Below are 14,094 nucleotides of genomic sequence, written 5' to 3'. Positions count from 1 at the left end.
CGTGCCCGGGTCTCGCCATCGCTGAGCCAGGCTGCAGCAAGGAAGCAGGGTTTGGGGTGCTACCTTCCCCTTCTTTGGGGGCACCCACCCGCCCTGCCCCTGTGGGTGTCCTCATGCAACCCCAGGAGGAGCTCAGCACCCCTCACACCCCATGCACCCTACCGCCCACTCATGGGGGCCCAGAACCTTCCCAAACCCACCGGTGCCTATCTCCCCTACTCCCACCCACGGGTGCCCAGCAACCTCCCAAATCTAGGTGTGCCTGTCTCCCCTGCCCCTGTGCCCCCTACACAAATTTCCGGGTGCCCAACACCCCACCCGTGGGTGCTCAGCACCCTCCTCACCCCCCACCTGCCCTTTCGCCCAGGCACGTGCCGTGCACTTTCTATGCCACTCCCGCGGGGGTCCAGCACCGCCCGCCACGGCCCCCCCATACCCCTCCCCCTCCTTGGCCCCCCCATACCCCTCCCCCTCCTTGGCCCCCCCATACCCCTCTCCGTGCCTACCCAGCGGCGCAGCGCGGCCCCTTTAAGCCCGGTGACGGGGCGGGGCGCGACCGCGGAAGCGCCCGCTCACTGGCGGCGTCTTTCCCTTTGCGCTTGGCGGGGGGCGGCGGGCTGGCCGGAGGCGGCAGAGGCGGCGTCGGCCGCGCTGGGATGGCGGCGGCGCTCCGGGTGCAGAGCGACTGGAGCCGGGCGCTGAGGTGGGCGCCGCCCTCGCGGTCCCCTTCCCCCCGCTCCCTTCTCTGCTCTCTTTCCTCCGGCTCCGCTCACAGCCGCTCTTCCTCTCCGCAGGAGGGACGAGGGTGAGGCCTGGCTGAGCTGCCGCAGCCCTGGTGAGTGCTGAGGCGGTGTGGGGGGGCTCAGGGGGTGGCAGGCTGGGGCGAGAGGAGGCACACGGGGACACAGCACGGGCAGTGCTGTCAGGGACCGCAGAGATGGTTGAGTCCCGCCCCCTGCCATGGGCAGGGACACCTCTCACCAGCCCCAGCTGCTCAAGGCCCCATCCAACCCAGCCTTGGACACCTCCAGGGAGGGGGCAGCCACCACTTCCCTGGGCACCCTGTGCCAGGGCCTCACCACCCTCAGAGGGAAGAATTTCTTCCCATTATCCAATCTAAATCTCCCCCCTTCCGGTTTAAACCCATCCCCCCTCGTTCTGTGTCTCCCTGCCCTTCTGAAAAGTCCCTTCCCAGCTTTCCTGTAGCCCCTTCAGGGACTGGAAGGTGCTGTAAGATCTCCCCAGAGCCTTCTCTTCCCCAGGCTGACCCAGACCACCTCTCCCAGCCTGGCTTCACAGCAGAGGTGCTTCAGCCCTCTGAGCATTTCTGTGGCCTCCTCTGGGCTTGTTCCACCAGTCCCATGTGCTGCTTACGTTGGGGACTCCAGAGCTGGATGCAGTATTCAAGAAATTAATTAGGTTTTTATCTAGTATAAACAGGGCAAGTGAATAGTTTTCAACTCTGTGCTCATGTTTTGTTCTAAAATCTGTCTCTAAGGGCTAAATTATATGAAAATGCGCCAGGCTGGGTTGGTGTAAAGAATTGCAGCAAAATTCCTTTCAGGTCCAGCTGAATCCGTAACTTTTCCTTGTGTTTGTCAGGTTAATCAAGATCTTACTCACTTTTACAGTGCTAAACCTGAGGTTGAAACTAATAGCATTTACAGGATCCTAGAATCCCCTGGGTTAGAAGAGACCCTTGAGTTCACCGAGTCCAATCAGGGCCTGGTCCACCTCTAGATCATGTCCTTAAGCTCTTCATCTACACCCCTTTTAAATACCTCAAGTCTGGGGCTTAAGGGGGTGGAGGGGTGCTGTGGGTTAGGAGAGGTGAGGGCAGTTGGGGGGCTGTGTAAGGAGTGAGGGCGGTTGGGAGTGTTTCCTGTGTCTCAGGGAGGGTTGAGGGTGGTTGGGAGGGGTGCCCTGTGGTTTGGGGCGGGCTGAGGGGAAGATAAGCTGGGGAGGGGGTGGGGTTGAGAGGTGGCTGAGCTGATGGCTGTTCTCCCCACAGGAAGCCCACCCTGTATGGCAGCTTGACCCGCCGTGGGCTCAGCACTGAGGGCGTCCCTGACATCGCTGCTTCCGAGGGCTTCGTGGTTGGGGAAGTCACCGAGGTGCTGGGGTGGGCTGGGGGATCGGTAACTGCCTTCTGTGTGTGAAGGGGTGGTACTGTTATACCAGCCAAAATAAGAGCCTAAAACTGTTTCCCAGTTCCCTGCATGGATTATCCAGCTGTCCTTGGCACCTCGCCTGTGCTGGGTCCTGGAGCTGGTCCGTAGCATCCGCTCATGAGTCTCCCTCTCTGGAGGTATTCAAGACCCATCTTGAGTTCCCAAGGTGAACTCAACTACAAGCCCCAAGCTGCTGTTCCCAGACTGCCACTGGTCACACACAGCCAAACTGGTGAGGTGGAACAGGTCTGGAACGAGGTGTACAGGGAAGGCAACAGCTCCCAGCAAAACAAAGTATATGGAGCAGGAGATCACCAGTATCTTCTCATGGAAGAACTTTTCCTGGTGAGGGTGAGGGAGCCCTGGGACAGGCTGCCCAGGGGGGTGTGGAGTCTCCTTCTCTGGAGATATTCCAGCCCTGTCTGGATGCCGACCTGTGCGCCCTGTCCTAGGGAGCTGCTTTGGCAGGGGGTTGGACCTGATGATCTCCTGAGGTTCCTTCCAACCCCTGGGATTTTGTGATCATGCTGGGGTCGTGTGTCCTATAATCTTAGCATCTCCTGACTTAGAAGGGACCCACATGGATCATAGAGTTCAACTCCTGGCTCTACACAGGCCCAGCCAACTCCTGTGGCCATAATGGCCATCACTTCCCACCCCAGGCTTTGTGTCTTGCAGCAGTAGAACGAAGCAAGCCCAACACTCTGCTTCATCCCTCCTCAGGCTCTTGAGAGACCACAGCCAGGTCCAAACCACAGTTCCACCTCGACAGCCTGACGGCCCTTCTAACTCTTCTTCTTCCCTTTTCTTCCCTCCTCTAGAAAAGCATTCTCGTTTCTTGTCCACATGAAAATGCATCCACAAAGTTTCTGGCTCCTTACACAACTTTTTCCAGGATTCATCAGAAAAGTGTAAGTAACCTTGTGAAATGAGGTGGGGGGGAAACACATGGGACTGACCCCGAGCTTTCGCAGCGTGTCTCAGGCGTGTTGCATGCTTGGTCTGAGGGTTGACCAGCAGTGTGACTTCATATTTGAACTGGGTCATTAAATGTTATAGGATCAGAGAAACTTGGGGAAGTTGCTTGTGATTGGGAAAGCTGGAGAGCTGGGCAGGGAGAAACCAGGTGAGGTTTGATAAAAGCAAGTGGAGAGTCTTGCACTTGGGAAAGAATTGTACAGGCTGGGGGTGAGCTGCTGGAGAGGAGCTCTTCAGAGAAGGACTTGGAGGTCCTGGTGGGTGACAGGGTGGCCATGAGCCAGCAGTGTGCCCAAGGAGGCCAATGGGATCCTGGGGTGCATGAAGAGGAGCGTGGCCAGCAGGTCAAAGGAGGGGATCATCCCCCTCTGCTCTGCCCCGGTCAGGTCACACTTGGAGTGTTGTGTTCAGTTCTGGGCTCCCTGGTATAAAAGGGACAGGGATCTCCTGGAGAGAGTCCAGAGGAGGGACACGGAGATGATGAAAGGCCTGGAGCATCTCCCCTGTGAGGAAAGGCTGAGTGAGCTGGGGCTGTTCAGCCTGGAGAGAAGCAGCCTGAGAGGGGATCTGATCAATGGTTATCAATATCTGAAGGGTGGGACACAGGGGGACATGGCCAGCCTCTTCTCAGTGTCTGTGGGGACAGGACAAGGGGCGATGGCTTCAAGTTGGAAGTTTCTTGGGGTCCCTTCCAACCCAGACCAGTCTGTGATTCGATGATTCTTGTCCTTGTGTAAGGGTGTTAAGTGTTAGAAGAGCGTTACCGGGCTGGAACTGTGAAGCCGTGGTGATGGAAACTCTGCGCGGTGCTTTAAATCCCCCCAGCAGTGTATGTCTGGGGGTGACAGTAGCACCCGGGGATGTACTTAGCAGGTCTCCCCCAGCAAGGAATTAGGCTCTGGAGCAGAAAACCCTATGTAGGAGGTGACACAAAGCTAATGTTTGGTGTTTCCACCCTCCTGCAGGTTACCTGTCTCGACATTTCCAGCGGCGGTGGGCTCGGCGTGTCAACCAGCACAGATGGGACCATGAAAATCTGGCAGGCTGCAAATGGAGAAATAAGAGTAAGAGCATCTAGCTTTGATGTTGTGTGTTGGCTGTGACCTTAACAAAGTCCTTTGACCATGAATTCAGTCAGGCTACCCATACACTGTGGCCTAGGGAAGGTGGGAACCTGACTTTTGGTTGCAGAGCTAATTGAAATTATCCACCTGGGAGGTTTGAAGTTCAATCTCTTGGAAAGCCTGACTGCTCCCAAGGGAAATGATGGCTGGCAATCCAGAGGGAAATCCCAGGTTGAAAACGAGAAAGGGTGGTTAGGAATGACAGCTCCTAACCTGTGTGCTGCAAGCCCTGAATTGGCTTCTGCAGTAGAGAAGAGGTGAGGAAAAAGACTCCTGCCTGTGATGAATTAACTGGGTCGTGGCTAGAAACACCGGTTACTGTGGTTCTTGTGCAGCTTGACCTGTCAGCTGCTTGTTTAGCAATGGATAAAGACATTTCACCCGTTCTTAGAACCAAATGTAGCATCCTTTGCTGTGTAATTAGCGACTCCAGCAGTGGAGGGAGGCACAAAGTGGACCTGCCAGCTCTGTGCCTGCCTCAAATTGAGATGAGTTCCCTTGCAAGAACCCAGACCCAGAGGATTTGAGCTTAATCCACTGCCCACGTGTGAACACCAAGTTTTAGAATCCCAGACTGATCTGGGTTGGAAGGGACCCCAAGGATCACAGAGTTCCAACCGCCCTGCCACAGGCAGGGCCACCAACCTCCAGGCCTGGAGCTACACAAGGGTGCCCAGGGCCCCATCCAACCTGGCCTTGAACACCCCCAGGTACAGGGCACCCACCCCCTCTCTGGGCAGCCCGTTCCAGCCCCTCACCACTCTTTCTGGAAAGAACTTCCCCCTAATATCTAATTTAAACCTCCCCTCTGTTAGCTTTAATCCATCCCACTTGTCCTGCCATTAATTACCCTTTTAATAAGCCATTTCCCCTCCTGTTTATCTGCTCCCTTTAGGGAAGGGAAGGCTGCAGTGAGGTGCCCCCAGCTCCTTAAGCCTTTCTCCGTAGGGGAGGTGCTCCAGCCCTCTAATCATCTTTGTGGCCTCCTCTGACCCCTCTCCAACAGTCCCACATCTTTCTTGTGTTGGGGCCCCAGCTCTGGACACAGGACTCCAGCTGGGGCCTCCCGAGGGCAGAGCAGAGAGGGACAATCCCCTCTTCTCCAGTGTCACAGCTCAAGAGTCGCTCTGTGTAAGGGTGATAACAATGGAACTAGCACGTAGTTCTTTGTTTTCCAGAGACTGTTGGAAGGCCATGTGTATGATGTGAATTGTTGCAGGTTTTTTCCATCGGGCCTGGTGGTTCTGAGTGGAGGAATGGATGCCCAGCTAAAGATCTGGTCAGCAGAAGATGCCAGCTGCGTAGTAACATTTAAAGGTCACAAAGGAGGTACAGAGTGCTCAGGCTTTAAATACTGCTTCATCTGCCATGTGTATAACTGTTTTGTGCCTGAGGGGTAACGGTCAGTCACCAGCCTACTGGAACAGGCTGCCCAGGAGGGGAGAAGCCTCCCTTGTAAGGCAAGATAAGACAACCCCTTTTTCCTTTTTCTCCTTTGGATTTTGGGGAAATACTTTGACTCCTCCAAGTCTCAGGATGTCACCATGTGAAGATGCCCTGGCTGCAGGGCTAACCAAGGGTCAATAAAAGCTGGGACTTGGCTACAGAAGCCCAGCCAGAGGTAGATTTTGAGTGGCACGTGGCCAGGGCTGTGGGCTTTGGCTTCTGCCCCCTCAGAAATCTGAAATGCGTTTAAAAGATGTGCCGGTTCTGAGGATAAACCTGGCTGGAGCTGTGTGGAGCCAGGAGTTGGACTCGGTGATCCATATGGGTCCCTTCCAAGTCAGGAGATTCTGGGATAAACAGCTCTAGGGTGAGGCTGAAGGCCACTCTCTACAGGGCGATGACAGGAAGAGTTTCATCTAGTGCAGTCACTACAGATATTTCTATTTGAGTTCTGGGAGCTTGATAGAATCACAAGGCTGGAAAAGACCTTAAGATCATCAAGTCCAACCATTCCCATCCTAAGCACAACCATAACCCTAAGTACCTCATCTACCCTTTTTTTAAAACACCCCCAGGGGTGGGGACTCAGCCCCCTCCCTGGGCAGCCTGTTCCACAGCCCCACAACTCTGCCAGGGAAGAACTTTTCCCTCCCATCTGAGCTGACCCTGCCCTGGTGCAGCTTGAGCCAATTTCTCTTTGTCCCATCTCCTGTCCCCTGGCTGAAGAGACCATCACCCACCTCTCTGCACCCTCCTGGCAGGTCAGTGGAGGCACTGAGAAGGTCTCCCCTCAGCCTCCTGTTCTCCAGGCTCAACACCCCCAGCTCCCTCAGCTGCTCCTCAGATGATTTGCAAAGCATCAATTAAATCCTCTAACCATCATTTTTCAGATCCAGACTCAACATCCCCATGGTTAACTCTTTTGGGGATGTTAGCAACTGGAATGAACTGTGCTTCTGATGTTGCTGTAGCTGGATGATGTGGATGCTTCTTGCCCCACACAAGCCTTAGCATGATCCAGAGTTGGGCTGGGCTTGGACTTCTGTCCAAGTTAGAGGCTGATTTTGGAGCTGGAAACTCAGCTGTGGTATCAGCTCAGTCTGAGGCAAGGTGTTGCCAATTATTTTACTGGTGATTCATGAAGTCACAGAAGCATAGGGGTTGGAAGGCACCTCCAGAGCCCATTGGGTCCAACCCCCCTGCCAAAGCAGCTCCCTAGGACAGGTCACACAGGTCGGTGTCCAGCCGGGGCTGGAATATCTCCAGAGAAGGAGACTCCACACCCCCCGAGCAGCCTGTCCCAGGGCTCCGGCACCCTGACCATGAAAAGTTCTTCCACGATACTGGTGATAATCTGCCTTTGTGCCAGGTGATGGCTCCTGCTCCATATGCTTTGCTTTGCTGGGAGCTGTTGCCTTCCCCGTACACCTCGTTCCAGACTTGTTCCAGCTCAGCCAGTTTGGCTGTGTGTGACCGGTGGCAGTCTGGGATCAGCACTTTGGGGCTTGTAGCGCAGTTCACCTTGGGCAATGAGCTGCGGCGTCTGTCTGTCTTCCATGCTGTCTGTCTGACTGTGGCCTTTGCCTTGACACAGGTATTTTGGACACTGCCATTGTGGATCGGGGAAGAAATGTCCTCTCCTGCTCTAGGGATGGCACCGTGCTTCTCTGGGACTGCGGGAAATCCTCCTGCCTGGGTGTCATCGCTGACTGTGGCTCTCCTGTCAACGGCATCGCTGTGGGTGCTGCTGACAGCTCCCTCAACCTGGGCTCACCTGAAAAAGCTCCTAGTAAGGATCTTGCTCTTAAAAATTCATATTTCTTCTCCTAGCCCAAACTGCTTAGGTTTGTCACCAATAATGCTGAGTGTGGGGCTTGCTTCTGTGCCCCTCCTATCTGGGGAAGGGACCCTGGGTGACCAGACCAGAGCACTCTGGTCCTGTGGAGGAGTTGAGCGTTATCAAGCAGGTTAAGACCGATTGAGTCTCTCTAATTGCTCCTGGGGTGTCTCAGTTACTGTTACACAGCCAGGGAATTTGAGTATTATAAAGGAAAAGCTTTATGTGGAGTGAACTGGAGACACATGGCTCTTTCCTTGTGGTGGTGTGGCTCTGGCTGGAGGCCAGACACCCACCAAAGCTGCTCTGTCAGTGCCCTTCTCAGCTGGACAGGGGGAAAATAGATATTGAGGGGCTCAGGAGTGGAGATAAGGGCAGGGAGAGATCATTCCACAATCAGCGTCAGGGGCAGAACAGACTCAACAGGGAATAAAGGAGAGAGACTCTGGTTGATGTCACTGCCCTGCACCCCCAGTGACACCAGAGTCGGGTGATGAGAAGTGTGGCCAGATCTTAAAGCACCTCCCCCCACACCTCCCTTGTCAGCAGACTGAGCTTTAGCCAGGATTTCGCTCCCTTCTTCCCCAGATTGTGGCACGGGGAGGGTCAGGGACTGGGGGAATGGGGATTTGGGTCAGTTTCTCACGAGCTGTTTTCCTTCCTTCTTAGCTGGGGAGGGAGGGATGGGGGCATTCCTCACCCCCTCCCCCTGCTGCACTGTGGGGTCCCACCCACAGCAGACAGTCCTCCAGGAACTTCTCCCGACATGAATCCTTTCCTGTGGGGCTTGAGCTCCTCACCAAGTGCCTCAGCGTGGGTCCTTCCATGGGGAGCCGACCTTCAGGCCCAGACTGCTCCAGCCTGGTCCCCTACAGGGTCACAAGCTTCCCTCCCCCCCGCCCAGCAGACCTGCTTCGGTGTGGGTCTGTCTGTCCACAGGCTCCAGGTTTCACTGCCAGGAGCTTGCTCACACCTGGGATTCCTACGGGGTCACAGCGCCCTTCAGGTGTTCCCACCTGCTCCAGCACGGGATCGTCCATGGGCTGTAGATGGGATCTCTGCTCCCTGTCATCATCCATGGGCTGTGGGGGGACACCCAATCCACCATGGGTTTCTCCAGGGGCTGCAGGGGCATCTTTCTCTCCGGCACCTGGGGTGCCTCCTCCACCCTTCCCTGCCCTTGGTAGCTGCACAGCTCCTCACATCTTCACTCCCTTCTCTGGGGGCACAAAGCAGCTGCTTGAGGGTTTGTTTCTCCTCACTGTGGTTCCCAGAGGTGCTGTGACCATCGCTGATGGGCTCAGCCTTGGTCAGCAACGACTCCGGCCTTGAGCCATCTGGTGTTTGCTCTGTGGGGCCTGCAGAGAGCTTCTGGCTGCTTTTTTGCAGCCCCCCTTCTCCATGAGAACCCAGCCACCCAAAACTGTGAGACTCAGGGTACAGAGTTAACACCATTACGGGTTCAGCTGTCGGGTTTGGGTATCACCAAGGCTCATTCCGTCCCCCGCTGGAGTGAACTGATGTCTTTGTCAGGTGACCGTGAGGTTGGGACAGAAGGGAAAGTCCTGCTGCTGGCTCGAGAAGATAAGAAGCTTCAAGCAGTGGGACTGCAGAGCAGGCAGCCGGTAAGGGGACTCTCAGAGGTGTTTCCCTGGGGAAGGTGCTAGAAAATCCGCTCAGAGGCATCAGGCCTTTGGCTTCTGTTTCCTTGGGTTGGAAGCTGTGGGTTGTGTGGCTGTGCAGAGCACTGGGCTGAGGAATGAAACCAGGTTCAAAACAACCCAGATCAGTGAGGTGGTTAGTGTTAATCCTGTTCCTTTCCCCTGGTGAGGTCCCCCCCAGGCCACACAACGGGACAGAGCCAGGCCAGGTGGTGGTGGGGAGCTGATCCACCTGCCTTTGGGCTTGTGTGCTCCCCAGATACGCTCTAAACGAAACCCCAGTACCACAAAGTACTTCCTACTGTGCCAGATTTATTTGAGAGCGGGGAGGTTAAGGATTAAGAATTGGCTCTGGAATTTAACCCAGGTACTGGGTTAAATGAAAGGCTCTTTAAACACTGGCCAGTAGATGTCATTGTGAGTGCAGGAACCACAGGCTGCCTCCTGCATCCAGAGTGGAAAGCTGCTCTTGGTTCTGCCTGGTGTTTTAACCACGGTGTGAAGGGAACCTCAGGTGGTCAGCAGTCCATTGCTCTCCTTTTGGAGAGGGAAGATGGTGGTGAATGGAGTCACAAGTGGTGTTCCTCAGGGGTTGGTCCTCCAACCCACCCTCTTTAATATCTTCATTGATGATTTGGAGGAGGGAATTGTGTGCTCCTTCAGTAAGTTTGCAGATGACACCAAGTTAGGGGGAAGTGTGGATCTGGCAGAGGATCGGAATGCCCTCCAGAGGGACCTGGGCAGCTTGGATCGATGGGGAGAGGCCAGTGGGATGGAGTTCAACACGGTGACACGACGGATCATGACGTGAGGAGGTCTCCCCTCAGCCTCCTCCAAGCTGAACACCCCCAGCTCCCTCAGCCACTCCACGCAGGATCAAATCTCGGCCTTTTGGCTAAGAGTGTAGTGTCTCTTCTTATCAGTTTAATATCTGATACGTCCTTGATGAGAGGGTTTTATATTAAATGAATTTTTGGTCCTGGGAGTTGAACCCTGAATTTGCCTGTGGCAAGGGGGTGGGAACTTGGGGTCCCTTCCAACCCAGACCATTCTGTGATCCTGTGATTTGCCCTCCAGCCCCTTCCCCAGCCTGGTTGCCCTTCTCTGGACACATTCCAGGACCTCGACGTCCTTCTTACGGTGAGGAGCCCAGAACTGGACCCAACAGTCGAGGTGCAGCCTCACCAGTGCCCAGTCCAGGGACACAGGATCATTGAGTCCAACCCCAGGATCCAGGAGCATTTCCTGACTGCGCTGTGTCTGCTGACTTGGCGAGACTGATCCTGGAGACCTGTTCTCCTGCCCATCTTGGAGCAGGGCTGAGGGGTTACTCACCTGGCTCTGGGTTTGCCAGTTTGTGCTGTGGCTCCTGGAACTTCTGGGTGTCCCGTGGCCTCATCTGTCAGTGTCTGACCCTTGCATTTGTTCCTGTGTCCTCAGGTGTTCCTCTTCATCGGATCCGATGCGTTCAACTGCTGCACGTTCCTCTCTAGTACCTACATCCTAGCAGGGACTCAGGATGGGAACATCTATCAGCTGGATGTGAGAAATATTAGGTGAGTGTGTGCCAGGAGCTGGGAGTTATTGAACAACCAACATGATCTCCTACTGGAAGGCGACCTGCTCAGTAAAAGGATCATATAATCATAGACTGGTCTGGGTTGGAAGGGACCCCAAGGATCATAGAGTTCCCACCCCCTGCCACAGGCAGGGCCACCAACCTCCAGGCCTGGATCTACACAAGGTTGCCCAAGGCCCCAGACCATCCTGGCCTTGAACACCCCCAGGGACGGGGCACCCACCACCTCTCTGGGCAGCCTGTTCAAGAGGGAAAGGTGTGGATGTTGTCTACCTGGACTTCAGTAAAGCCATTGATGCTGTTTGTTAGGGCATTCTCCTGGAGAACCTGGCTACTCAGGGCTTGGGTGGGCTTACGCTTCACTGGGTAAGAAAAAGAGCTGGATCCCCGGGCCCAAAGAGTTGTGGTGAATGGAGTTAAATCCAGTTGGTGGCCGGTCACAAGTGGTGTTCCCTGGGCTCAGTTCCCAGACACTCCTGGGTGATCACTGATCACACCCCCACGTCCTGCAGATGTTCCTCCTGTTATCTTCTAACCCTGAGCTCGTATTCACGCATTGGGGTGGGCTCCTGACTACAGCCTGTAACCACCTTCCTTGTTTCTTCTCCTCCTTCTAGTGCTCCAATCCAGGTGATCCATAGATCAGGAGCACCAGTGCTTTCGCTGCTCCCATACCGAGACGGATTTATCGCCAGCCAAGGTACCTCAAGTGTTCCCCTCTTCCAGTAGAAATTGTAGAAGCAAATTGAGGAGCTTTGTGCTCTTCGTTACCCTTTTACATATAAGCACAGTCTGTGTGGGCAGTGTGTCCCTGGCAATGAGTGAGGGGATGTAGCTGTGTTACGTGGCTGCTGTTGGCATCGTGAGTTCCGTTCCTCACCTTCCCTGTGTTCCTCCAGAATAGGGTCTGAGGGCGCCTCTCGGCTGCTAGAGCCTTTTCTCATCTCTCTGACATCTTCACAGCATGTTTCCCTCTGTACCCTGTGATCAGTGACCCTGTACTGGGCATTGGTGAGGCTGCTCCTCCAGTGCTGAGTCCAGTTCTGGGCTCTTCACCATAAGAAGGACATGGAGGTCCTGGAGCGAGTCCAGAGAAGGGCAGCCAGGCTGTGGAAGGGGCTGGAGGGCAAATCCTCTGAGGAGCGGCTGAGGGAGCTGGGGGTGTTGAGTCTGGAGAAGAGGAGGCTGAGGGGAGACCTTCTCAGCACCTCCACTGACCTGCCAGGAGGGTGCAGAGAGGTGGGCGATGGTCTCTTCAGCCGGGGGACAGGAGATGGAACAAAGGGAAATGGGCTCAAGCTGCGCCAGGGCAGGGTCAGCTCAGATGGGAGGGAAAAGTTCTTTCCTGGCAGAGTTGTGGGGCTGTGGAACAGGCTGCCCAGGAAGGGGACTGCGTTGGACTTGATGAGCTTAAAGGTCTTTTCCAACCTCAGGATTCTGTGCCCAGGCCTTTTCACTGGGCCCACTGGAGCTGTCTGTAATTAAGAGCGTGGCTCACTTCACTAATCGCCCTGTTTTCCTTCCTCTGGCCAGGCGATGGAACCTGCTTCATCATTCAGCAAGACCTCGATTACATCCTGGATCTCACAGAAGCGGACTGTGACCCTGTGTACAAGGTGAGGGATGCTGTCTTATCACCCCAGGTAAGGGGTGTAGGGAAGCTTGATGCCAGGTAGCAGGCAGCTGCCCTTATCTCAGGACTTGGCAGCCTGCACCTCAGGTTCCTTCACACAGTTGCCTTTTAAGCTGGTTTCCCCCCCTCCCCCAAATAATCTAAATATTTGGCATAAACAAACCCTCTGGCCTTTTATCTGCATCATGCAGGAGCGATACCAAAGCAGCAGAGTAGCTTGGGTGTTGTAGCAGCTCTGGCAGAATTAACTGAACTGTGAATTAATTGCTTGGAGGATCCTTGGGGGTAGAAGCAACAGCTGGCTGGGCACTGCTGCCTCTTCTCTTGCCCCCTGGTGACTCGGGACCCAAAAGCAGGCCTCTGGCTCCTGTGTTTCCAGACACTCCGCTGCCCTTGGGAGTGTGACATGGGTTCCCTCAGCTCTCAGCTTGGTGGTGCCAGTGGAAATGTGCTTTTGGTTTTAACCCACAGAATCACCAGGTTGGAAAAGTCCTTTAAGCTCAGGGAGTCCTGTCCTGTGCTGACCCAGATCTCTCAGTCCCTCATCTCCCCATCTGTTAAACACAGCCAGGGGTGGGGACTCTCTGCCCTCCCTGGGCAGCCTGTTCCACAGCCCCACAACTCTGCCAGGGAAGAACATTTCCCTCCCATCTGAGCTGACCCTGCCCTGGTGCAGCTTGAGCCCATTTCCCCTTGTCCCCTGGCTGAAGAGACCATCGCCCACCTCTCTGCAGCCTCCTGTCAGGTAGCTGTAGGTGCTGAGAAGGTCTCCCCAACCCACTCCAGCTCTGCCAGCCGGTTTTCCCCCTTCTAAGTACCACTGCTGTGGAGGCTGAGATCTGACCCACACAAGTCCTTGGTGTCTCAGCCCCTTTTTGCATTTAACAGAAGAACCTCTGTTTGAGGGAATCAATGCCAGAAACAGGCTGTTAGCTGTCACTTGAGCAGCAACTCTCCTTAAATCCCACTTTCCCCTCCCTCTTTTGCAGGTAGCTGCTTGGGAGAAGCAAATTTACACGTGCTGCAGAGATGGCATAGTGAGGAGATACCAACTTTCTGACCTTTAGTTGCCTGGATCAGTGTGGAGTTGCACCAAAGTAACTCTTCCAAGCTTATTTTCTGGGGTGGTATGTTTGAGGTGCGTGTGTAGAAGCTTCTGAGGCCTGTGGAATCTTCTGAGGCTGTTGGGATGAGCGGGCTCTGTACAGCTGGTTTTGGGGATGTTTCTTACTGTGGGACAACTTTGGATTTTATTTTTTTAAATTTGGAGAGAGGGGCTCTGAGGTGTCAGGGAGGGTCTTGTGCTGCCACACATCTTCTCACTGCTGGCATGGGGCGTGGGGCGTGTGTGCAAACTAATAAAATATATTGGATGTGGGGGTGACCTTATGGCAGAATGGCCTGAAATAAAGCAACACAACACCATGTGGGAAATACATTTTCACAGACTCACAGAACTGCAGGGGTTGGAAGGGACCTCCAGAGCCCATCGGGTCCACCCCCCCTGCCAAAGCAGCTCCCTAGGACAGGTCGCACAGGTCGGTGTCCAGACGGGGCTGGAATATCTCCAGAGAAGGAGACTCCACACCCCCCTGGGCAGCCTGTCCCAGGGCTCCCTCACCCTCACTGGGAAGAAGCTCTTCCCCAGATTGGTGTGGAACTCCC

The 14,094-nt window shown here is 55.0% G+C and overlaps 1 protein-coding gene across 1 annotated transcript; it reads left to right on the top strand.

Annotated features, from left to right (window-relative positions):
• Positions 1-656: 656 nt before the first annotated feature.
• LOC311192160 (proteasomal ATPase-associated factor 1-like) lies at positions 657-13,854 on the top strand (the record flags this gene model as incomplete). The annotated part of the gene is made up of 12 exons (XM_084264584.1): positions 657-703; positions 795-839; positions 2,012-2,114; positions 2,993-3,082; positions 4,115-4,213; positions 5,452-5,602; positions 7,314-7,508; positions 9,090-9,181; positions 10,658-10,773; positions 11,414-11,496; positions 12,330-12,412; positions 13,419-13,854. The coding sequence occupies 12 exons, from the start codon at positions 657-659 to the stop codon at positions 13,494-13,496; spliced, it is 1,182 nt and encodes a 393-aa protein (XP_084120710.1). The 3' UTR covers positions 13,497-13,854.
• Between the last annotated feature and the right edge of the window lie 240 nt (positions 13,855-14,094).

The sequence above is a fragment of the Gallinula chloropus genome (genome assembly GCF_964237585.1).
Source record: "Gallinula chloropus genome assembly, chromosome: 1".
In the NCBI taxonomy this organism is placed as follows: Eukaryota; Metazoa; Chordata; class Aves; order Gruiformes; family Rallidae; genus Gallinula; species Gallinula chloropus.
This window is presented reverse-complemented; position numbering and strand designations above follow the sequence as displayed.